This window comes from Scardinius erythrophthalmus (assembly GCF_964197995.2).
Source record: "Scardinius erythrophthalmus genome assembly, chromosome: 7".
Lineage (NCBI taxonomy): Eukaryota > Metazoa > Chordata > Actinopteri > Cypriniformes > Leuciscidae > Scardinius > Scardinius erythrophthalmus.
The window spans coordinates 37481155-37506881 of record NC_138227.1 but is presented as its reverse complement, the minus strand read 5'-3'; the positions used below and the strand labels follow the sequence as shown (position 1 = coordinate 37506881).

Here is a 25727-nt window from a genome sequence, read left to right as displayed (position 1 = left end):
GACAGAGAACAATTAGTATCTTTTTATTACAAGGTAGGAATAATGAGACATGTATATTTCACTACATTTATGAAGGAAATGAGAAAAACAGAGAAAAAACATGCCACAAACCAAATGACATGATCATAAAAACTATCAAACAAATTTGAATAAACTAATGTTTACTGACAGGAACTGTTTAAGCAGTCGCCACAACCCTATGGCTCTTTTTCAGCTTCACATCAGAAACTGAGATGTAGAGAGTCAGTGGCAGTATTCATACCTCAGCACTACTGGCCATAAAGTGCACTCCACAGTATACCAAACTTCAGACAACAGAAGCAGAGTCTTTCAGGTACAGGAACGCTCAGGCAGTTCACAGGATTTCTGTCACTGTTGGACAACTGCAATGTGAACAGAACATCTGTATAGCCAAACGACAAAAGAAGCGATGAAAGGTAGTAATTTCAATTTCTTGGTCAATTTCTTTAAGACCTACAAAACATGTCTACAAAAATATTAGTTCCCATGATTGCACATCCCTGGACACCCACAACAAATACTTCCTGTGCATGTTCTGACAAAAAGACAGGTAAGTTAGCAGAATAGGTCATGTGATGTTGGCAGCAGCTTATTTGGCTGGAATGATCCCCAAACGTTTCAGTTCCTGGTTTTGATTGCATTGGTGCATTAGTATCAGCTTGTGTTCATAATAGGTCTGTTTCTCTTTTTCATTTACAAACACTAGAATAGATGCTCTAGTCTACACCTCATACATGTGTGTGTATGTTCTGATATGTGCACAGAGCACCATTCCATGAAGGAAACCATTGCTGTAGCAACATAAACAGTACAGAGAACTGGAGAAAGCTATAAAGCAACAGAACCACAGAGCATGCTCAGAGTCAGGTCCATGTGACAGCACATTTGAACAGCATCTTTGGGTAAATCAGTCAGCTATCTGGCATTCTTTTGTATTTACACAGACACATAAATAAACACATTCATTAAACGTCAAACCCAGACTGTTTTACTCAGTGTGTCCAGGTGTGAACCTAGAAGGTCCTGTTGTCCTCTGCTGGCTGAGATTAGTACAATGTCAAGACCCAGATCATGATCCACTAGGTTGCTCCTTCTCTTTCTGTGAATGAGATCCGCCTCCATCTTTTACCACCTCTCTTCCCAAAATCCCCAACTCCATATCAGGCAGGTCTTCTTCTGGCTGAGAGGATACCTCATTCTCGCAGAACATACAATCCTACACAAACAAGAGTTGCAAGAGTTGTTTAATTGTGCTTTTACCACTCCTCCCAACTGACAGACTCAGTGTGGTGCTCTATAAGCACATATTGGGTGAAATATTGTTTGTCAATTCTGACTAATTAAGATTTCTAAACAATATTTATAATTAAGACACTCTACACGGAGGTCATTGTGGAAACTGGTTTCCACCATGGAATAAAACAATTTAAAAGATAATTGTGGCTTTTTATCTCACAATTCTGACTTTTTTCTCGCAGAATTGTGAGATAAAAAGTCACGGGTTATGTTTTAAAGGGTAGTAAACCCTTTATCAATATCTTACTTCAATGCTGCTGTTAAAAAGACCTAATCTTTATATCTTTACTGTATTTTATCTGTTCTTATGTTTTAATAACAAAGATAAAATAATAATATAAATTAAATGAAATAAGATTTTTGTCATATTGTTCGCCCCTACTTTGGCCTAATGGTCTGTCATTCTTTTTTCTTTTATGTTTTGTTCCCTTGTTGGGCTAAATTCTAAACAGGGAAATTAGTTTGGCTGTTATTAGTTTCAGCTCAGTAAGCTGCAAAATAGTCTTAAAACCAACATGAAAATGAATAATACAATAATAATTGTAATAACAATATATAAGATAGTGGATTGTGATTCTGCATGAACAAAATACCATGATGTTGATGGCATTGGGTAAGCCTCCTCTCCTCATCCAGGGGTGCTGATCAATCAGTTCTCGACGCTGTTCTGAGGAGAAACAGGGCTGGTTCTTCTGCATACGCCTCAAGCGCTCCCTATCTTCCTCCAGAACCTTGTCCATGTCCCTGTCCCATAACACCAACACTCTTACGACATTGCTTTTCTGATGAGTAAATACACTTTCAGCAATAGTTCACCCCGAAATGAAAATCCTGTCATCATTTACTGATCAGCTCAGTTACGATGAGCTCAGTTTTTTGCTCTCCACCAAAACTTTAAAGCGTCAAAAAGTTAATAAAACATTGTAAATGTACATTGTATTGTAAATGTACATTACAACGTCTTTATGAAACTTTGGAAGTTTGACCAATTTGGTGGAATGGACGAGAGAGATAAATCCCTTAGGTTTCATTAAAAACATCTGGGTCATCAATACCTTTCAACACCAATTCCCTCTTCTCCCAATAGCAGACAGAATTGACACTTACCTTGACGGCACTTGATAGGTCATCATGACACAGTCATCGTCATCGGCCATAAGTCTACATTCAGGCTCTTGAAGAACATACTTGGCAAAATTCTGTTCCTGTTCCTTCATTATCTCTTTGCTCTTTTGATTGTTCTCTGAGGAGTCCACACTGCCAAAATACTTGCTTGAGTTGCTTCCTGTAACATACACACACAAAAAAAAAAAAAATTCCAGCCATTAGTTCTTTAAATACTGTAATTTATGACGTTCTTCAATCATGTTTTTCGAAGCATTAATGTCACAATGAGTAAAATGATGCATGTAAACAACCTAGATTTTTACATTTACAGTGGAGAAAATAATTATTTGATCCCCTGCTGATTTTATAAGTTTGCCACTTACAAAGAAATGAAGGGTCAGTAATTTTTATGGTAGATTTTTTTAATGGATAGAGACAGAATATCAACCAAAAAATCCAGAAAAAAACACATTATATATAGGTTATAAATTGATTTGCAGTGAGTTTTAATAAGTTTTAAGTATTTTAATATGTATTTGATCCCCAAGTAAAACATGCCTTAGTACTTGGTGGAGAAATCTTTGTTGGCAAGCACAGAGGTAAAAGACAGTTCTTGTAGTTGGTCACCAGGTTTGCACAAATCTCAGGAGGGATTTTGGTCCATTCCTCTTTACAGATCCTCTCTAAATCCTTAAGGTTTCTTGGCTGTCGCATGGCAACTCAAAGTTTCAGCTCCCTCCACAGATTTTCTATAGGATTAAGGTCTTAATGTGCTTCTTCTTGAGCCATCACTTTGTTGCCTGGGCGATATGTTTTGGGTCATTGTTTGGGTCACCCATCCACAACCCATCTTCAGTGTTCTGTCTGAAGGAGGGAGGTTCTCGTTCCAGATTTTACGGTACATGGCCCCGTCCATCGGCCCCTCAATACGGTGAAGTTGCATTTCTCTTCCTCCAAACACGACGAGGTGAGTTGATGCTAAAGAGCTTGATTTTGGTCTCATCTGACCACAGCACTTTCTCCCAAGCCTCTGAATCATTATATGTTCATTGGCAAACTTGAGATGGGCTTGTACATGTGCCTTCTTGAGCAGGGGGATCTTGCGGGCGCTTCAGGATTCTAAACCATTGTGGTGTAGTGTGTTACCAATGGTTTGCTTGGTGACTGTGGTCCCAACTCCCTTGAGATCATTAACAAGCTCCTCCTGTGTAGTTCTGGGCTGATCCCTCACCTTCCTCATGATCATCCTTACCCCATGAGGCGAGATCTTGCATGGAGCTCCAGACCAAGGGCGATTGATGGTTATTTTGTATTTCTTCCATTTCCGAATAAACACACCAACAGTTGTGCAGGTCTACAGTCTGGTCCCAACATCCTTTAACAGCTCTTTGGTCTTCTTTGGACAGGTGTCTTTTATACACATAACTAGCTGACATGAGGAGTACTTTCTTAAAGTAAAGATGAAAAACCAAACTCTCAAGGTATATTTTAATAGATTTATTGTTACCATGTCCACGCCTGCTCTCAATACTTTCTTAAAGTGACAGGGCTAATCTGTGTTCCACATGGGCACATAACCAATCATTTCACTAGATCAAATGCTAATCAATTTAGAACCTTTATATAATGTGTTTTTTCTGGATTTTTTAGTTGATATTCTGTCTCTATCCATTAAAATAATCCTACCATAAAAATGATAGATATTTATGATACAATATAACATATATTTTGTGTTGGGTCAATTACTTGTGTCGGCAGTGTGCAAATCTAGAACCCATCTTGGTGATTACTAGATTGTTTATCCTGTGCGAATTGACAATAAGCATTACAGACATCCACTAGTGATGGCCGGTTCGTGAACGAATCGTTCTTTTGAACCGGTTCTTTTTAGTGAACTGGTCGAACCAGTACACTAAATCGGACTGAATCGTTCGAAACAGTTCGCGTCTTGCGTCAGCGCTGATCCACAAGTTAAGTTACTCACTTTCGGACATGCCTGAGTCCTGACAGTCCCTTCGACTCAAAATAAACCAATATCCCGAAATAGGCATATATGTTACTCCAGTAAATCCAACAGTTCACTGAACTGAGACATGTTGTGCTGAGAGAAGTGATGAGCACGAGCAGTTGATACTGAGCATGCGCGCACTTACCGAACGTACAGGTACAGCGGTTCTCGGATCACCAGTACAGAACCGAGAACTGTTTCTTTCGGACACGTTCGATACAGAGAACCGACGAGCTGATGAGCTGAGCATGCGTGGAATTTTTTCAGAGGGACGAAATGCATGTTTCTTAAGTATTTTATTGAACATCAATAAGTGTAACAAAATAAAACATGTTAGAAACATGTTTATCACATAGGCTACTGCCTTTTCACTGTATTATTTTAAAGATTGGAAACAATGAATGGATTATAAAACTAAACATTTATTATTATACTAAAACATTATTTTCAGGAACAGATAATTTAATTTCTAAGTAAGGTGATATACATTTTTGACGTAAACTCTTCCCAAGGTTTTAAAGGGTGCAAATTAAATGTTCATAATGTGTTAATCAAAACATAACGTATTAAACATACTGGAGTCAGACATGCATCGAGTTTTTAGTTTTGTCGACTGAATTAGCCTAGTAAGGTTTCAGTAGTTTTCAGCTCACACACAGGCATATGCTACGGTTCGGTTCTCGAGTCAAGAACTGGTTGTTGCAGCAGTTCTCGGATCACCAGTACAGAACCGAGAACTGTTTCTTTCGGACGCGTTCGATACGGAGAATCGATGAGCTGGAGAGACTGCGCATGCGTGATCGCACCGTCTCTGAACCGAACTTTCTTTTGGCCAACTGATGCTGTGTTTATATACTGCGTGCTGTGCTGTTACATGAGCACGGGTGAACCAAGGACTTGAATGAGGGGCCGAATGTAAGTTTAAGCGGCGAAATGTAAGTTTATTTAATTACAAATAAAATAAAAATGATGAAGACCAGTTTATTCACTTTAAGACATGTAAAACATCCGCGTTTGCGCATTGCCTTAGGCCTACTGGGTTCATTTTCAAAACGTAAATGTAAGAAACCTATCCAAGATGATTATGACGATGAGTACTATTATTTAACTGAAGTTATAATTACAAATGCCTTTATTTGAATGTATATTTATACGCCGGGATGATAGAATTGACGTCATTACGTGATGACGTAAAAGAACTGGTGAACCGGTTTTTTGAACCGGTTCATTGAAACGAACTGTCCGAAAGAACCGGTTCGCGGAAAAGAACCGGACTTCCCATCACTAACATCCACAGCACATTGTTTTTTTTAGGTCAAGGTGTCACCTGTCAGTAGATGTCGCCCTCTGGTGGTCAATGAAGCCACACATTAGGTGGCTTTACCTCCTGCTAGTAGTTTAGAATTGCAACTGCAATCTAGTCACATATTGAGACTGGTGACTGACAAATGGCGTTAACTAACCAACCACCAATTATTAAATGGAAAAGTGATATGCAACTGTAATAAGGTCAACAAAACTGAAACTACCTGTTCTGAATAGCCAAGAACTTGCCGCAACTATAGGTGGCTCATCACTGGTATAAGAAAATAGTTCTACATACAAGTGCTTTAGAAATGAAAATGTCTTGAGCGGTAACAACAAAAGATTTTAATGGTCCCGACTGACCACTTTATGTCAAATCAGCGGTCCGCTGATTAATTATTCCTTACATAATGTATGATGACAGCCTGCATGTGCTTAGTATTTTTTAAATAGTCATAAGTTAAATGTGAAGACCTGTTCCACTGTTGGAGGTGTTGCAGTCATTGGATATGGAGCCAGTAGATGCTGACATGGCAGAACCTGTGCCGGAGTGAGAGTCTTCCTGCAACAACAGCTCCAACACGCTGCTGGATGAGGAGTGGTCACCACAGGGGCCACCGTTGCCTGAACAACACGCCTGGAAAAGAAGCCAGAGAAAATCAGGTAAAGGATGCAATTCATCAAGTTCATGATTAGCAAGGTGTGTGTGTTGTAAATAGTTCATTAGTTTGTAGCCCCTTTACCTGCTGTAAGTCATCCATTGCAGAAGAAGTGCTATTGATGGATGTGTTGATTTTGTCCTGTCCTGAACTGCCGTTACTCTGGGTGTGAGAGTCCTGCTTGTCCTCCAACTGAAGCAGGTCCAGCTGCAATGGAGAACTACAGCGAGACTCAAACAGTGGAGGGGAGTGAGGGGGTGGCAAAGGAGAAGGACACTCTGTAGACGCAACGACGCAGGGTTTGGGCTCAGATGTCATTCCATACTGGAAGTGTGTCTGGGGTGTAAACGCTGGCTTCTGGGAAGTAAAGGAGGTGTGGGACTGAAAACACTGGTGATTATTGTAGCCTTGCGTGTTATGAAGGTTGGTATAGGCTTGTTGTGGCTGAAATGCTTGTTGGCCGGTGTAGACTTGAGACTGCAAGGGTTGCTGGATGTTGTAGGCTTGCTGGGGCTGAAGGGGCTGCTGGCCATTGTAGGCTTGCTGGGTTTGAAGGAGAGAACTGTAGGCTTGCTGGGTATCAGCATAGAATGGAGAGGGAGCTGCTGTACCCATCTGTGGCAACATAAAACTGGGCAAAACAATTGCTACAACTGGTGTGACCAATGGGGTAGGATAAGCAGCCGCAGAAGTTGTGGCCTGAGTGCTCTGGGACTCTGCTACTCCTGTAGGGGTTTGGGGCGGGGCAACAGGGGGAACTACAGGGTAGAGAGGGTACCCTGGGACCACCGTGGGGAATGGGACTGAAAGCCCAGACTGGGATGTTTCGGAAGGGGACCAAGATGTCTGGTTTAAACCCTGCAAGGGTGGGAGAGGTCTGTGCTGAGAAGGAGCATTATCTGAGGAATCGGGATGTTTTTTGCGTGGTTTCTTTGACTTTTTGGTGCGCCAACTTTTCTTGGGGGTTGTAACAGGGGCACCCAGTCCTGCTTTGGATCCATGAGCACCTGAAGGCGCCGAAGAGGCAGAGAAAGAGTGGAAAATTAGTGTAATGTAGAGAAAAAAGATTTTTAACAAAAAATAAATGAGGTTTTATTTAACAAAGTTCGGGAGGAGCAGGTTCAGATAATTAACAAAATTATGCACAGCTGAAGATTAATCAGTAATCAACTCAATGACAGAGTATAAATTCACAGCAGACCTATCTCTGTTCATTGAAAGTTTGTCAGCATCCCTCCTCCACCCCATCTCCTCACTTCCAGTTCCATCTACACTTCCAGTTCCATCTACACTTACCAACTGGGGGGAGTACTTTGGGTTCGGGCCTAACTCCGAGCTCGGAGCCCTCCCCCCGGACAGCACGGCAAATACGCATAAACTTATTGTATTAATTATATGTAGATGTGAACTCGTGAAATATATATATATATATATATATATAATATTTTGGGTTTAACTTTATTTTGATGGTCCCTTTAACACATTATGTTAACTATAAGTAATGCTGCACCTTCATGTCAACTAACTCTCATTAGATTTTTAGTAGAGTATTACTAGACTGGTAGAGTTAGAATAAGTTGGCAAGTAGTTGCAATGTTATGAAGTCAGTGAATCTTATAGTCAGTAGAGTGTCTCTTGAAGGATCATCACAATAAAGAGTATTATAATAAATAATAATAATAAATAATAAAGATATTGAGAAGACAGTGAGTCTACTAATACTCTAAAGAGAGTTAGCTGACATGTAGTTGCAAAGTTACTTATAGTTAACATAATGTTCAAAAGGGACCATCACAATAAAGTGTTACCATTTTTTTTTCTGTGATGCCATCAATCTTTAGTGTCTTTCGTGTCACATGACCTTAAGAAACCTTGCTTATTGATTATTATCAATGTTGAAAATAGTTGTGCTGCTTATCCACTCTTTTCAGGATCAATTGGAGCTGTTTGCTGTCAGAAGTTCCAGATGTGTTTTAATGTTTACATACCCTCGGCAGCCTGTCCTCGGTTTCTTTGTGTGCTTGCTGGGCAATCCTTCTGGAGGGCTTGATCATTCCGGAGTTCCCTGCAGCGACTGAGAAATGCTTGCTCTTCCTTCAGTGTGTGAGCCGCCAGTACGTGTTTTGTGAGACCCAGCTTCTTATAGGCTTCCTGCTCCACTGTGGGTGGGGAAACCACACTAACAGGTGCAGAAGGTGCTGGGCTTTCTGCAGCATCTTCAATGATCTCTGCAAATTACAGTCAAATAACACCTGATGACACTGTCCAGACAATTTCAACACAAAATCATTTGATCTTCCTCTCAACACCTGCATTGTTGTGATGGAAAGAACAATAGAGGTTCCCCATATTGTCTTCACTTGCAGATTTCAAACATTTCGTTCATGACGATGCCTGCAGAGGGTCACTACACTGAGATTTTGCTATTTATTATTTCAATAAATACTTGCAAGCTGAGCTTGTGGAAGAATCCTGTTGCTGTATCAATAAATCTACAATATCTCACTGAAAGGAAATGTTCACCCCAAAATTTCCTGATTCTTTACTCACCCCAAGGCCATCCAAGATGTATATAACTTTTTTTTCTTCAGCCGAAGAGAAATTAAGGTTTTTGAGGAAACCGTTCCTGGATTTTTCTCTATTGCACGCAAGTGAAGGAAGCTCACCGTAGTCCATTTTTGACAGTCCAGAATCCATATTTAGGTACCTTTAAAGTAATCCACTTGATCCCAGCTGTCAAATAAGGGTCCTCTCTGGTGAAACGCTCAGTCATTTTCAGATTTTTTTTTAAATTTTTATACTATTTAGCAACAAATGTTTGCCTCGGTTCAGCTCTGTGATGCACATCCACGTTTACGTCCACGACCTCTCTTTGTCATTGCTCATTGTATGCATTGTTGAGAACGTAATGTGTGATGTAGGCGGCAAGAATCACCCCATTGTTTACAAGGAAAATGTGCAAAGACTACGTGTCAAGCTCCTTCACACTGTAAAATACATTTTGAAGTTCTTTGTCCGTGTTCAAAGACGTAGTGTTGGGCGAAAAACTCCATCTCTTCTTTTTCTCCAACTTTAAAATCGTCTGACATAGTTGATTTGGACTGTTTTACCCCTTATTTGTCAGCTGGGGTCATGTGGATTACTTGGAAGCTGCCTTAATATGGATTTTGGACCATCAAAAATGGACTAAAATGAGCCCTATTCACTTGTAGTAGATGGAGAAATATCTTGAAATGGTTTCCTCAAAAACCTTAATTTTTCTTCGGCTGTCATATAGTCATATCCATTTCGGGGTTGAGTAAAAGGAAATTTTTATTTTTAGGTGAACTATTCCCTAAATAAATAAATGATGTAAATATGTATTATTTTGTGATCATGTGTGTGATGTGTTGGTACCTGACTCTGGCTGTGTTTTCTTGTCCCCCACATGTACGATTGTGCTGCTGTAGGAACACTGAGACACCACACTGTCTGCTTTGCTGGGCAGGTCCAAAGGAGATAAATGCCCTTCCACAACACGACCTGGGGCAGGACATGAGCGAGGCTTTTCATTGGTCTTTATAGACATAGATGATGCCACCTCTATACATAGAGAATCTAAAACATTTTTTTGAATAGGATTCGAAAGAAGTATCTTTGTTTGATATTTTTCAAAACAGTTTAAAAACAATGACAACATATGAGACTATACCATCAGTTTGCTGAAGAGTGGCATCAGAGGCTTTCTTGTCCTCGTCCGAGTTTGAGGAAGTGGTGTTTGAGGAGAACTGGTACTTTCGTTTGACTGTGTTTGGGATGTTACAGGTCTCCAAATATCTGTAAGATACACAATTCACTATTGCCTCCATATTCATACTCTTTAAGCTGTATAAATCACATGTCCACACACACACACACACACACACACACACACACACACACACACACACACACACACACACACACACACCTGATGACACCATCCAGACAGCTGATTTGCTGGTACGAGTACATTGTGTGGTCCTTGAGTTCCTCCATTGTGGCAGGTCCATCTCTGACCAGCAGTGCAGAGTCTTTCTGCTTGACAACAGGAGACCTAAGCCCTGCTAAAGAGACACAGTACATACTCAAACACACAATCACATGAACATTTAGACCTTGTAATACTGTAAAATAAGTGTTACTCTAGGGCAGGGGACCTCAAGTTCAGAGGCCAAGAGGGCAACATTTAATCCACATAAAATACAAAGGGCCAGAAATTACATCACAAGTTTAAAAATGCAATTTATTAGTCTTGCTAGTCCTTTAATGGTGGTCCTATTTAAAATGTCACTGAACAAATTCTCTATATAAAAAATGTATACTCAGAGTATAAAAGAAAAATCTCAAAATGAAAAAGAAAAATATTCTTGAGCAAATAAACTTTAAGAAGTCCAATTCATAGAAAGAAGTCTGCATTTTTTTTTACAAGTCATTTCAGAAAAGGGCTGTTGCTCAGCTGCTCAAGAGTCGGTCAGTTAGACGAGAATGTTGCTTTGACTTTATTATTCACTTGCAGATAAAGCACTTTCAAATACATAAGTGGATCCAAAGCAAGTCAGGATTTTTTAAGCACAATGGTTAATGTAAATCCCTTTTGAAGTAAATAATTCAGTTCATAAGGGTTCAAAAAGGTTAGCACACACACACACACACACACACACACACACACACACACACACACACACACACACACACACACACACACACACACACACACACACACACACACACACACACACACACACACACACACACACACACACACACACACACACACACACACACACACACACACACACACACACACACACACACACACACACACACACACACACACACACACACACATACTCACTGTCCAAGGTCTTTTTCTGTTCTGGTTTGGAAGAGGAGACTTGCTGCTCCTGAGCCTTCAACATATGAACCCCTTTACAAATCTCCTGAAATGACCTCTGAAAAAATTTTTTAGATGATGTGGTGAGGAGTGAACACTTGTACTGAACAAAAAATACATTAAAAGTCAGTGCAAAAGAAAACAGTATTCAGGGAAGAAAAAATAATCACTATTATATTTCAATAATTTTGTCTTTTTAAAGAGGGTTTTAGCACTCCATTTCAATTTCGAGCCAACATCACAGTTACATCACGGTGCTAGCTGGTGGCAAAACAAACGAAAAGTAAATTAATAATATATGCTGTTTCTTTAAGTAGTATAATTACTGGTCTTTAATTTTATCTTAATTATTATTATTTTATACACAATAGCCCTTATTTTTTATTTATTTATTTTAGTTCATTCTGTTTTTAATTTTATTTATTTCTTATTTACTTACTTATTTACTGTTGATTGCTATCTTTTTGGATGTCTTGTTATTGTTGTAATTGTTGTATGTTATGTCTATTGTCTTATATAAAAAATAAATAAATAAATAAATACAAAAGGTGGCAAAACAACTGGAAAATTGGAGGCGGCCAATACAAACCAGCACAGATTCAGCTACATAATAAGGAGCTTAAATTATTATTATTGTTATTAAATGTCATCTTGTTGTGTTGTTGGGGGCAATAATCGACGGAGTACAGGCTCCAATTTGAAATTTTATCGCATAATGTTTTCTAAATTATTGTGATTATTTGTGAATCAACTATGATTGTATACATTGTTTTGATTGATTGTGACTAGACTTTTTGAAGAACTTGGTAAGAAAGTGTAATCAAATACATAGTTAAAAAATGACAGAGGTGGACAGTAACAAAGTACATTTACTTGAGTACTGTACTTAAGTACACTTTTTGAGTATCTGTACTTTACTTGAGTATTATTTTTTCTGGAAATTTTTACTTTAACTTCACTACATTTGAAAGACAAATATCGTAATTTTTACTCCACTACAAATCTGTCAAGGTCCTTGAGTAGAAAGTAACATCAGTCAGTGGATGATTTTGGTTGCAGGGGTTGTATTTTGGTTGGAAATGAAAGTCGGGTTGACGTCAGAACCCTGCTAGCCTGGTTAAAATCAGACCCTTCTCAGTTGAAACTGAGTGTAGGGTCTGGAGAAGCTATGTAGACAAATCATTTCCAAAGGGGCTTCACCAACCGACATAGCTCAGCTTGATTGACAGGTGATCTGACCAATCATACTTCGCCATCCTCCATTTTGTCCGACAAAGCATTTAGGAGAGTAAATTAACATAGGAGGATTTGAACTTGAAAAACGGAGTGTACTGACGCCTTTCCGTGGTTAAAACAACATTCCTTCTTATGTTTGTTCATGTTTATTGAAGCTATAAATTAACTAGAAGGAAGAGATGATCGGTTCACAAGAACAGCTTTAAATGATGCTCTACAGCGATCTGTCATGGCACATTAAAGAGCAACAAAACGGTATTTATTGTTTAAATTTCTTTTAAAAAATTACCACATTTGAAAGCTGACACTTTGTTTAATATGTTTAATATCAAACGTAACCGAAAAGTAGCCTGCTCTGTCTTGTCTGCCAGCGTGTTGTCAGTCTCCTCTCTGCTCCGCAATGTATTTTTCACTGCGTGAGAACTCCTTCAGCGTCGCTGCGCTGTCGTCATCATGTAAATCCCTCCCCAAACGTTTCTGATTGGTGCCGCGATTTCGGCGGCACAGAAATGAGTTTGAATGGGCTCTTCTCCAGACTATCCTGGAGAGAGAATTAAAATTCGCCGGAAGTAGTCTGGGTTTTCCCCGGCTAGAACCCTGCATCTGATTGACATCAGAACCCGACGTCAGATTGACATTGGATATTGATTGAAAATAAAAGTCGGGTTGACGTCAGAACCCAACTGATGTTGGTTTCTGACGTCAACCCGATTTTCATTTTCAACCACAATACAACGTCTGTCCAACGCTGGAGATCAACGTCAATCTGACATTGGATTCTGACATAAACATGATTTTCATTTTCAATGTTGGGTTTGGTTTTCTAAATGCGAATTTTGTCACTTTTTTGGAGCACACTAGCTTATAGATAACAGTAAGGCTAACATATTCATACTAAAAGCCAAAAAACTTTAAATAGGGCACTATTTGAGGGAACAGCCATTTGGGTGTCCGAAACCATTGTGGACATTATTGAGTGCACTTATTCAATCTCACATTCAATCCCACTACTGGAACTGTGTTCTAGAAATAAATCTGATATTGACATGAGGGTAGGTATGCAGGCATAGATTCAGAGGCATACGGTACTTTAAGTATTACATACAACAATGCAACAATAATAAAACAATGCATTGACATTTACTTTTTACTTAAGTTTGATACTTAAGTACTTTTAAAAACGAGTACTTCTGTACTTTTACTTAAGTAAAAATAGGTCTTTACAACTTTTACTTGTAACGGAGTAATATTTGCCCAGTAGTATCTATACTTTCACTCAAGTAAGGAAGTTGTGTACTTCGTCCACCTCTGAAAAATGAATATGCTGTATCTGGAATTTTTATTTCTAGAAAATATTCACATCATTAAAATTGCACCGTAATGTCACTCTTTACATTGTCGTCTTCAGGCCATGGCGCTGGCTAGGCAGAACTGCAGATCATAGGCTACCACACAAGTCTTGTGACCATTTAGTACAGTTATAGGCATCTAAATATGTATATGCCCTTAGTTTCTCTTTACCCTCGGTTTCTCTATCGGGTAGGTGTAGAAGTCAGGCCACTCAACCGGTTGACGTTAATCCTGTCAGATCGTCCATCCATTGAATGAGCGTGGATGTCCGTTAAAATTAACTTTTGAAAATAACAATCGCAGTCCTGGACAGTGAGTGACCTTGCACATTAAGATAAAATCAGATTTTCTCCAGTCATTGTTAAAAAAACAAACTAACAAAACTTGCAAACTAACGTTAGTGAAACGGCCATAGCGATCGTTCTGCACCACCTAAGCTCCGCCCACAAATAAACGTCACCATGTTTACCAACTGAAAGGGGGTCTTATGTAGCCCCTTTCCAGCGCTGCGCTCGTTGTCTTTTGTCTGTATTTTCACAGCGATTTTGCGTATTTATGAATGAACGGCTCGTTTTAAAATCTTTCCAGTCAACTGACATTTGTTAAGTCATCTGCTTTAAACATTACAGTCCTCATGATAACTTTCGTTAACTTTACAATAAGCAAATCCAATTCAAAAGCTAATTACTCCTGGACAGCAATGCCATAGAAATATACAGAGCGACCGCAAAAACGGAAGTTAAAAGACAATATTCTAAAGATGGCGGCGCCCTCGTTTCTCTGGCGTTGTCCCACTCATTTATAACACCCCTTAATTGTGATAAAACCATAAATGACTATAAAACAGTTTCTTCTTTCAGAAATGTTAGCTATTTTGGGAAATTCTTCATTAAATGAGTGGGAGTTCTGGATGAGTATGTTGTGAAAGAGAATTACCGGTTTGCTTTTGGTCCTCTCTTCCTTTCTGCTCTTTTCATTGCTCCCATTCCCACCGTTTGCTGCATTTCCATTGCTGTCACTAGAGGACGCTATGCTCAGCAGGTGCTCATGGGACCCGTTGCTGCCATGACTGCCATAACCACTGGACCCCATGCTGTGGACCGGCTATGAGACAGATTTACACAGTGTATTTAATTTTAGACTTTAAAATGTAACCAGCAACTAATTCTGACTACAGTCAAAGTGCATGTGCACCAGTCCACCAATAGAAAGAGACAAAAATCTGATCTACATGCAAGATCTGTCTCGGTTCTCAAAAAACAATATCAAGGCAAGACTGAAGTTTGCTATTCAACACCGACAATAGAAACCGGAATAGGACAGATAAGTCAATAAGGCTTGGCCACATTTGTCATGTTTGGAAGTGTGAAGCATGTGGTGAAAGTGTTGGTTCAGGTGCGTTTTCTTCAAACTCATTATTGTAATGTCAACTATGAGTTCCACATTATACCAAAAGGTGTGTTTGAGGAGAATGTAAGGCCATTTGTAGAAATTTAAACCTGACTTGCTGTAGCCAATCAAATGTGAACTGCCAAAAATGACAGAAATCAAATTGCCAAGGTAGAGAAAAGTATCGAAGAGAGGGCTTAGTTAGTCCAAAATAACATTAGTGTCTTTTTTTCCATCATACAATAATTTTACAACTTCAATACAACGCTTGGCATCCTCGCTATGCAGTGTGCTACTAGTGCATGAAAGAGAGAGTGTGTGTGTGTGTGTGTGTGTGTGTGTGTGTGTGTGTACTTGTACAACTATCTTTGTGAGGACCAGTTTAAGTTTTAGACCATTGGAGTGAGGACAAAGAGAGTAAAGTGAGGACATGTTGGCCGGTCCTCACTTTCTGAGACCCCTTTAAAGGCCTGTTTGAGGGTCAAAACTTGGTTTTAGGGATAAGGTTATAATTAGGTTAAGGGTCGGTTAGGGTAAGGGTTCAGGTTAGGCACTTAGTTGTGATGGGTTAGCGGCTAGAGATTGCATTGTGTCAATGAATGTCCTCATAAAGATAGATGTACAAGAATGTGTGTGTGTGTGTGTGTGTGTGTGTGTGTGTGTGTGTGTGTGTGTGTGTGTGTGTGTGTGTGTGTGTGTGTGTGTGTGTGTGTGTGTGTGTGTGTGTGTGTGAGTGAAAGTTTTCACCTGAAGAAGCAGTCTGTGAATCTGTTCAGTGATTCCCTGTATATCTGAATCAATGGTTTTGTCCTCGGTTAAAGTAGGAGCTGAAAACACATCCTCATTCATTGGACCCCTGCACACAAAGTATATATCAAAAAGGAAATCACAAAAATAAAAATTGATGTTATAGCTACCTTTATCTAGAGTAAATAAAATACCTTTCTTGTACACATAAGCACTAGTGAAAACTCACATGCGAACTTTGTGCCGTCCGATAACAAAGGACACCTTGCGGCTCCACGGATTCACAAAGCTACACCAGCTCGTATCTAGAGTAACATATTCTCCATTTCTCACACAGAATCGTATAGAAGAGTGATCAAATGGTTGCCCAACATACTGCAGAACTGCAGGAGAGAGAGAGAGAGAGAGAGAGAGAGAGAGAGAGAGAGAGAGAGTTAGGAAAGCAAGGACAATACTGTGTGTATGAACCATTCAAATTAATTTGTTAATGTCAATATAGTGACACCTGCTGGCTAAAGAATGTTCTGCATATGAATATTTGTTTAAATATCGCCTCCCTAGTAAATTAAGTAATTGGAGTTGTGGAACTCTGGAAGAAGCCAGCAGATGTAAGGTTTTCAATCGTTGTTCACAATATATATATATATATATATTGGATAACTGTCATTGTACTGATTGTTACATGACTACATGATTATGAATATGATTGGCTGTGGGCAGCATAACTCCAGTTACAGTTAGGTAGTACATAATGATACTCAACGAAACTTTACCTCTCAAAGCAAATAAAATGAATTTGTAGAGCAAAGCATGACAAAAATGGTATGATGAATGTAGCTCAAAGGAGAATTCGCCAGTCTGGGTGTCAGGTGGAAGACCAGGAGGAGAACATTTGAACAGAATAAACATCTTAATTGTGTTTTGTCTTTGTATCCTTACTTTTCCGGTGCACTGCCAGCATTCTAGGTCTGTCACTGGGATGCAGGTGTAACAGAAGAGGTGTCCCAATCAGGTCCTGAGGCAGATATCCTAACAGAGGCACCGCCCTGCAATGCAAGCAGATGTTAGGTATGCTTTGTGCTTTTCTTCTGCCCTGATTTACAATCCTTATCCTTAACATTTATGGCAGGGAACCAACATAGCAAGGAAATAAAGATTAAATCCATACCTTATAAGATTTTTTAAAACATACACATCAGTGCTTTTTCCACATTAAATAAACATAATCAGTCTTTGCTGTAATTTGGTCTTTGGAGAAAACAGTTATCTGAAATAGTATCCAAATACCTATACTGTTCGACTGTCTCAACCTCCTTTCCCCAACAGTGGTTTAGCTGGAACTGAGGCAATTGCCTCCTATTAAATCTCTTTAGTTTTGAGATTTAAAAATGCACCATTACGCCATTTGGCAAAGTTGCCAACCACAAGGCCATGAAGTGTGTCCAAAACTTGTTTTAACAAGAGGAAAAATGTAAATATATAATGACAAATCGCTGCCTTATTGTTGCAATTTAATCAGTATTTGCAGGTGATAAAAAGAAGAGACAACAAACTAACCACAGCCTAGTGTCATAGTTAATATAGACAATCAAACCTTTCATCAACATCCTGAAACACACAGTTAGGTGTGTGTGTTGTGGTGAATATTCTCTTATCAGGTGGAATTCTTGGTGCTGCATATTAGAAAAACACATCAAAAGACAACTTATATTATTATCATTATATTTGATTTGATATTCGTTAATCCGCCAAACAGAGCTTGAAACGTAACCACATGAGGGCAAGGGCAACATTGAGTGTGATTACCTTCGTATCCAGAGTGAACTCTCTCAGCCAGTATGAGGCAGCAGAAATGTTCCTCAGAGAACTCAGAGTCTTGAACCTTCATCAAATATGGAGTCATCCTGAAGGGATAGTACTGCAGATCTCCTTCCTTCTCTTTGCCACCACTACACACAGAAAACAGGTGCATTCAGGCCATGCCGCAATTACAAGCTTTCAACTTGTAAAAAGCATTCACATCCTCATAGAGCTTGTACCACCTGACCACTGCAGATTCATTGAGGCATTGATAGAGGTGCCATAGAAACACATAATTACCGGTTCGAGGACGTAAACAACTCAGGATATAACGTCATATGTTGTCTTCTCGAAACTACGGTAATTATGACATGAATGCAGCAAAACACATAAACACATTTTAAAGATAATTTTAAACCAAGTCTTGCGTCACTAGACTTTTGACAAACAGCATAATAACACTGCTCTACTTCACATCTTAATACACAGGGCCATATTTTACTAACAACTTGCGCCAACACAAACCCTCTTTTTGCTTTAAAAAAAACTACTTTTAGGATTTACTATAAGAAACACAATGAAAATTAGAGCTGAGAAGGCGTGGACAGTTGTTTTTGCCAGCTGACCATATGCATTTTTAGGAGTTTCCCTTTCAGACGCAAATTTTTGGGAGGAGAGTAATTAAACGTGATTTACAAGGTTTGCCACTTTGCGGTAGTCAGTTTACTTTTATTTGTGCCACTGTTTAACGTAAAAAAAAAGCACTTTAAAAGCTGTGATAGTTGCTGTAGGAGGAGACTCGGCAGATGACAGAGAGCATGTGTAGAAGGGAGAGAGCTTTCTCCACTCGTGTTCATTTATTTGGAACACCAGAGGAAGACATTATCCGAACATGTCGTTTGCCAAGCCATGCTATTTTCTGTTCCTGTATTGTTAGTAAATTACCCGCACGTGATTATCATCGGCTCTGCTTGTTTGCAAATCTACATTAATTTGTGGTGCTTTTGGTAGATTGTGGGTGATTCTCAAATGGAAAGCTCTATCCTAGTGAGGCAAGTATCCTTCCTAGTCCAGTCCTTCTGAGGCTTGTATTCTAGACTCCTCCTCAGCATTAAACGCTAGAATGAAATGGTCTAGTAAGTGCGCATGGCTACATCACACATGTTCCCACTCACATGGCCATTAAAACTTAATTTTGGAAAAATACTTTGTATTAAAAGAAAAATGATATTAACTGGCTTTCTATTAAAGCTGTACATTGAATGACAATCGTCCGTGGTCTTACATTATTGGCAGTAATATAGGGGCATATAATATATTGGGGCAGTCATGGCCTAATGGTTAGAGAGTCAGACCGAAGTTGCGGGTTTGATTCTCAATACCGGCAGGAAATGACTGAGGTGCCCTTGAGCAAGGCAGCTGCTGTGTTCTTTCATTTTGCACATTGTCAGTAGATCACCGGCAGAACGTGACACTCCCATCTGCGCTTCTTTGGGATTTTGGTCTCACGCTAATTTGCCTTTTAGTAAATCTGGCCCTTAGATAGGAAACAACCATTTGATTGACAGGTAAAGTGCAGGTTTAGGGGCTCAGGGATATCTAGTTTACTTGCTACTAAGTGCCTCTTAAATATTTTTTAATGAAGTGAAGGGCCAAATTTGACAAACATCATGATGTTCAGTGATCTCTTCTTTTAAAGCTCTTAATGTAGCAGTACCTTGAAAACTTTGTTTCCTGGTGCACTAATAAAAACCTGCGCAACCCAACTCTTAAGTAACATACTAGCCAGCCAATAATATCCAAATATTATTGTCCAGCTCTTACCAGCCACAGTCTAGTGTGCAATATGCATCAGATAGCCAGAGAATGTCAGAATATATTTCAAACCGATCACACTATATGTGCATGTAATAAATCTATTACATAATGACAGTGTTAAACATTACTTTTGCATTAATATTTATAAACACTTATCATAAATTTCTCTGACCTGATGCGACAGAAAAAGAATTTCTCCTGCATGAACTCAGTGGATGACGACTCTGGAAAACAGTGAAAGAGATGAATGTGATCAGAATGAATGTGAAAGAAATGGAGAGAGATAAAGAGAGAAAATAAATGAGGAAATCTCCCTCACAGACACAACCATATACTAAAGCCAGGTTTTGTAAGTGTTTAAAACTGTTTTGTTATTTGAGTATTCTTCTATTTTTTAAAAACTTAATTGACCTCAAACCAGATGTTGTAAAGGTGTGATTCTTCCAAACCAGAGCTGGTTGGTTTGGCCTAAGATTGAGCCGAATTGTGGAAAAAAATGAATGGGGAAAATATCCAGAACCAGGCTCAATTTCAAAGTGGATGGCCAACGGTTGTCTACTGGGCAGGCAAAGAGGAACCTTGATCTTGTGTTTAGAGAGAACTATTTGAAGAACAAAACATACTTGTACATTTTAACATACATATGTTAAAATGTTGAGGTTAACATACTTGACCTCAAATAAGTGTTGCACCAATCCAATAATGAGAATTTTAGATTTGTTGGATTCAAGACTTTCACTGGAATTACTGTTAATTTTGCTGCCATTTTATCCCATATATACTGTACAGTATATACTGCCCGGACAAAAGGTTTGGATTTAAATAGGATTTATATCAACCCCCACTGCAAAATTTAGACTTTCAGCTGTTTTCAATGAACAAATCAAACAAAAGTAATTCAAATAGCTCAACACAACAAATGTTTCAAGCGTTTCCCCCAAATTCAACTGAAAATGCAACTTTTAAGCAGTCTCAAAATTATTTAACCCCTTCATGGCAAACACATTTAGTACTTAGTAGAACACCCTTTTGCTGTTATGACCTGCTGCAAACGAGATGTAAAACCAGACACCAGCTTCTGGCAGCGTGTCTGAAGAATCTTAGCTCAATGGTCAGTAATATTCTTGGGTTTGCATGTTCTTCAACCACCTTCTTCAAATCTGCAGATCTGACAGATGCCAGATCTTCTAATTGTGATAACTGATCTCTGGCTAATATGGTTCTTCAAACAAATTTGTGGATTTGATTAAAATATCTGGATTCAATTGTTACATTATGATATTATTTGCATATTTATTTTTAAATCATTATTATTGTCCCTGGTTCAATAGGGTAAGAAAGTAGCAGTGGCTAGGACAGACTTTAAGTTTCACCTCCACTTAAAAAGATGCAATCTAATCCTGTTTACATGAAATAAGCTGCTTCTGAGCAGGTTTGAGCTTACGGACCTGCTGCTATGACAGCAACTCCAGGATGAGCTTTGAAAAACCTAACAATCCTTTATCATGTCAAATCGTCAACAATGAAATCCAGCTTATTGAGTAATCCATGTAGGAAGAACGGACCCCAGGCCAGTAGAAAAAAATCCTTAGCGTTGAGCCCTGCTATATTAGGCACAGCTAAATGTGCCATTTATTATAATCAGTGTATGTAAAGACGGTTTTAAGTTCACAAATTATTTTTTTTTATATTATTTAAAGCCAATTAAATATTAAAAATGATGGCTTTCAATTTATACAGTAATGCTGAATAGCTATAAGTGCTCATTTCATCCCCAGAATCTGAGTTTTTTTTTTTACAGAGATATCAGTAGCAGTAGTTACATAGGCGTAATTTGTAGGTGGGACACTTCCCACCACTTTTTGCCATTGTCAACATTGTCCCCACCACTTTTTGAAACGTCACACCACAGATATAGATCCTAATACAAAAGAAACATCTTCAGTTGACTAGCAGAGTATTCATTTCCTTCGCCTGTGTTATATAGAGGGTATATCTGTCCGAGTGTTCGTTGCTGCTGTTTATCAGTCTTCACACGGACTAACGCTTCAATCTAACGCTATTGCTATTGCAGAGACACTATTTGTTTCGGTAAAACCACAAAACAAAAAGCACACAAAGGTGTCCCTGCTCTTGATTTACAATCCCTGACGAACTTCTATTGCTTTAATGACAGAAAAATAAATGAAGTATACAAGGGTAGATTAGAACTCAAAACCTCTGGCATGCATAACAAATACTCCATTAGGACACATTCAAACATTAAATGCGAATCTATGCATTTATTCACTGACATTGATTTGGAGATTCAATGTAAAAATTATGCATTACAATATAAAAATATATTTTAGATGCAATTAATTGCTATTAATTACAGAATAATTTGTTTTTTTTTAAAACCGATTGACAGCACTACAGTAGTTTAAATCAGTTCAGTGCACTACGCATTGGTGGACTGACCTGTTCCGGTGCACATGCTCCAAGATGGAAGCCTGTATGGTGTTGTAAAACTGTAGAACAAACTGACGTCACGAGGAGCCAGAAACTCCACAAACTTTCTGTCGTTGAACTCATCCTTTCTGCAGTTCAAGATTCCTGCAGCCTGTTCCGAAATGTACACAATCTTCCCTGTGATCAGGGACACCGCAACTGCAAAAATATCCTTCACACACAAAAACCCCAAAACAGTTTATGTTATAGTTTATTTATGTTCTTCTGTCACATGAGTCATGTCACATTTATTTATAAAGCACTTTTTACAATATAGCTTGTTTCAAAGCAGCTTTACAGAGATAACAGGAAAATAATGCAACAAAGTTTGTTTACAGAAGAAAATAGCATCACAGTTCAGCGATGTTTTATTTTTGTTGTAAAAAATGTATTCATTTAGTTCATTTATGTACTCTGGAGATAATCGTGATGTCAGCTCAATTCAGTTCTCATATAATGGTATCAATGCAGGCAGATCAATAATATTGTTGAATATTAAAAGCAAGCCAAAAGCCAATGGGAACAAAAGTGAGGAACTGAACTGTGTCTAGATGTCCAGCTATCAAGTTCAACTAAACCACCAATATGCAAAAACCTCTGTTTTATGGAGGACTTAAGCCAAATTTTTTATAAAAAATTATTGTATAGAAATTATACAATACTTCCCAACAAGTCTTATTTTAGAGTAATAACACTGTTGTATGTTATGAGCCGCGTTTCCATTACCCTTCAAATTGCGCAAATTGAAATTGCGAATTGAAACTACACCCAATGGAAATTTGCAAAAAACTTCCAAATATCGCAAAAAAGTGTTTATGCTCGCATGAGGTGGTTTTTCAGGCAATTCGAAAAGAGAAATATTTCACAAAAATGCAATCGCATTTAAAGGTTACCGTCGTACATAAAAGTCAATCATTCATTCATTGTTTGGACAGAAGACGAGACAGAGTTCTTTATTAAACTCATAAAAGATGGGAAATGGCGGGAAATTCTGGATTCTAAACAACAAAGAAATATAATATAATTTAAATTATATTTAAAGAAAAATAATTGCTGGGATATCCATAAACCTACTAACACCCGTTGACATGATTTTTTTAATTACTTATCGCGAGAGTAATTTATGCTTTAGTCGCATAACAACAGATAATGGAAACACCGTCATTTCGCAATAGTTTTTTATTGATATTTAGATGCGCAAATCTGTAATAAAAACGCGGCTATATATTAATCTGGGATCTGGGTTCTGCATATGCAGTCCATCACATATGTAAAGATGTTTATTGTGTTTTAACTGATTTTGACACAATTAGCTTTCCTCAAAGATTTTCTGAGCACATAAGTAAGAACTGTTTAAAGATGTGTGTGTTTGTGTGTGCAACTCACAGCATTTTTGAGTGTATATTCTGAGGTAATACTGTTGATTTCTTCAAAGGTGTATGAGGGTACGTCCAGACCGGAGGGCTGACTGTCATTGATCATAAGCATCTGATAGTACTCTTCATTGGCTGCAAAAACAAAGAAAAACATGCCAAGCTTACACACAAATGCATTCACAAACACATAAAAACTGCAGAAATGAATTTGTTTGTGGTTGTCTGACCTTTGACTTGTTTGATGCAGCGCAGGGCGTATCTGAGAGTGTGAAGTGTGCTCGCCCGGCCCTTGCTGCGCTTGTCGGGAGGGAGGTGATATTTCAGCTCTTTTAGGGACTTAAAAAGCTCCTTCTGAGTCTTAGCCTTTGCTGATTCTTCACTACTGCAGAGACAACACACATGCAAAATGACAGTTATTAATCCCTCTGTCATGATACTTAGAGGGGTAACTGCATGTTTAACAATGTAAAACAGGAATTACTGTAAGACTCCCTCACCAGTCAAAAAGAGGAGCTGATCGACTTAAGTGGTTGCATCGTATAGCTATTTAATGACTGTGGCGGTGTTACCTGCAGCCGCTGGTTGATGGGTTGTCTTGCTCTGAACTGACCAGGCTGAAGGCATTGTTGCTACTGGGAGGGGAAAGACTTTGTGAGTTTGAGCTATAGAAGAAAAATAAGAGGTGAAGAGAACAACAAATTTAAGTGAGACACACAAAACGATTGGAGAATTTCTGGCAATGAAGAGAGGGTTGTGTTTGTTTGGGTGTCGATTTCATTTTACAGCACCTTTAAGACTTTAAGACTGAACGAATCTCACCTCTTGTTGCTCCCAGATGATGCCATGGTTCCATAATCTTTTCTGTTTCCACTGGAACTCCCCACAGACTCATTACCGTGGTGGGATTCATTACTTTGCGACTCGTTACTGTGAGATTCTGTGCCACTTCCACTGGAGCCATTTCCACCCATCTCCATGTCATCATGCATCTGTGTTTGAGGCCTGGGAGAGGTGTGTGGGTCATGACTGCTGTCACTCCCGGCAGAGGCTTCACCCATGCGGTGCATGTGAGACATGGAAACACACGGGGACTCCGGCTCGCCCTCCTCAGACGCGCCCCTGTACATGTAGTGCTTCGGCCCGGCCTCACCTGACATGGTCAAGCTTTACAGGTCAAAGCTCCCCTGATCCCATTATATTGTTGTAGCTGAGAAAAAGACATATGGTAAGATAAGGTAAATTAATTAATAATTATATTTATTGATTATGGAAGCCATTAATTCATCTCATAATGTTATATTTGGCTAATAAAACTATCAGCATGAGAGTCAATAACATGATGTTCACTTTTCTGTCTGAATCAACTAATTAATTCAAAATACATTAAAATGCTATTTATGGCTTGAATACCCCACTTTTATAATGAGCGTTTTAAATTTTTAAATGAACATTAGTTAATGACAGGGTGATACACACACACACACGTGACTGTATTAATTAATGAAGAGCAGTTCCAAAAGCTCTTTAATTCTTATAATATAGCCTACAGCAAAGTCTCACTGGCTTTATTCATCATTCTTTTCCCATTCATTTTATTTGTCATTTTTACCGTGGGAGTGTAAAAGAAAGAAAAAAAATAATCGTTTTTTTTTTTTGCATGTATTAATTATCTTACAGATATAGACTGCAATTTACGTGGACTAAAAACACGTTGACCTGCAATGCACTGCACGGTACACTGACACATTTATGTAAAAGTCGTGCCACCACCGATACCGATTCGTTTTACAGCTGTTCTTAAATGGCATACACGCAGGAATACGGAAAACGCGTATAATATTGTATATATATATATAAATATATTGTATTATAATTAGTACACCTCAAAAATATAAGAAGACAACACAAAACAAAACAAAACGATTTAAAGTACCCGCGCATGCGCAGTATCCGACCGGTTATGCAACACTTTTTGAACGTCTATGTTAACAAAAGAAGTAACGTTAGTATAAAGCCACAAACCTGCAATAGCACGCTTTGTCCACGTTTTATCCCAGGAATTTGTTGGTATCAATGTTTTCCCGGGTTACATTTGTCAGAGTGGGACACGCATAGTGTATTTAAAATCCTTCACCGTTCCCGATTCCCTCTGAAGCAGGAGGAGTGGCTCGCGCTCTGACCTGAATTCAGGCCCCTCCCCTTCTACTTCC

General features: G+C 38.7%; 1 protein-coding gene across 5 annotated transcripts; it reads right to left on the bottom strand.

Annotated features, from left to right (window-relative positions):
• On the bottom strand, positions 1-25727 carry LOC308693432 (period circadian protein homolog 2-like). Of its 5 annotated transcripts, none has more exons than XR_014030452.1 (23): positions 25540-25727; positions 24337-24724; positions 24087-24179; positions 23745-23899; positions 23528-23649; positions 22112-22313; positions 19824-19875; positions 17840-17982; positions 17628-17706; positions 16973-17079; positions 16263-16416; positions 16034-16142; positions 14834-15001; positions 11273-11369; positions 10346-10481; positions 10088-10212; positions 9793-9918; positions 8385-8624; positions 6481-7403; positions 6212-6374; positions 2425-2602; positions 1911-2099; positions 1-1237 (listed from the first exon to the last, which is right to left on the bottom strand). XR_014030452.1 is itself a non-coding variant. In XM_081370327.1 (23 exons), the coding sequence occupies exons 2-23, from the start codon at positions 24672-24674 to the stop codon at positions 1091-1093; spliced, it is 4008 nt and encodes a 1335-aa protein (XP_081226453.1). In that variant the 5' UTR covers positions 24675-24724; positions 25540-25727; the 3' UTR covers positions 7-1090. The 5 variants fall into 5 exon arrangements, 3 of the variants coding, with proteins under 3 accessions (XP_081226453.1, XP_081226454.1, XP_081226455.1); XR_014030453.1 differs by having other exon boundaries at positions 10346-10478; XM_081370327.1 differs by having other exon boundaries at positions 7-1237; positions 1911-2061.

Coding starts and splice junctions, on each gene's coding strand:
- LOC308693432 (XM_081370327.1), bottom strand. CDS start 24,674: ATGTCAGGTGAGGCCGGGCCGAAGCACTACATGTACAGGGGCGCGTCT. Junction 8,625..9,792: donor GAAAACACAGCCAGAGTCAG/GTACCAACACAT, acceptor TGTAATTTGCAG/AGATCATTGAAGATGCTGCA. Junction 6,375..6,480: donor CAATGGATGACTTACAGCAG/GTAAAGGGGCTA, acceptor CTTCTTTTCCAG/GCGTGTTGTTCAGGCAACGG.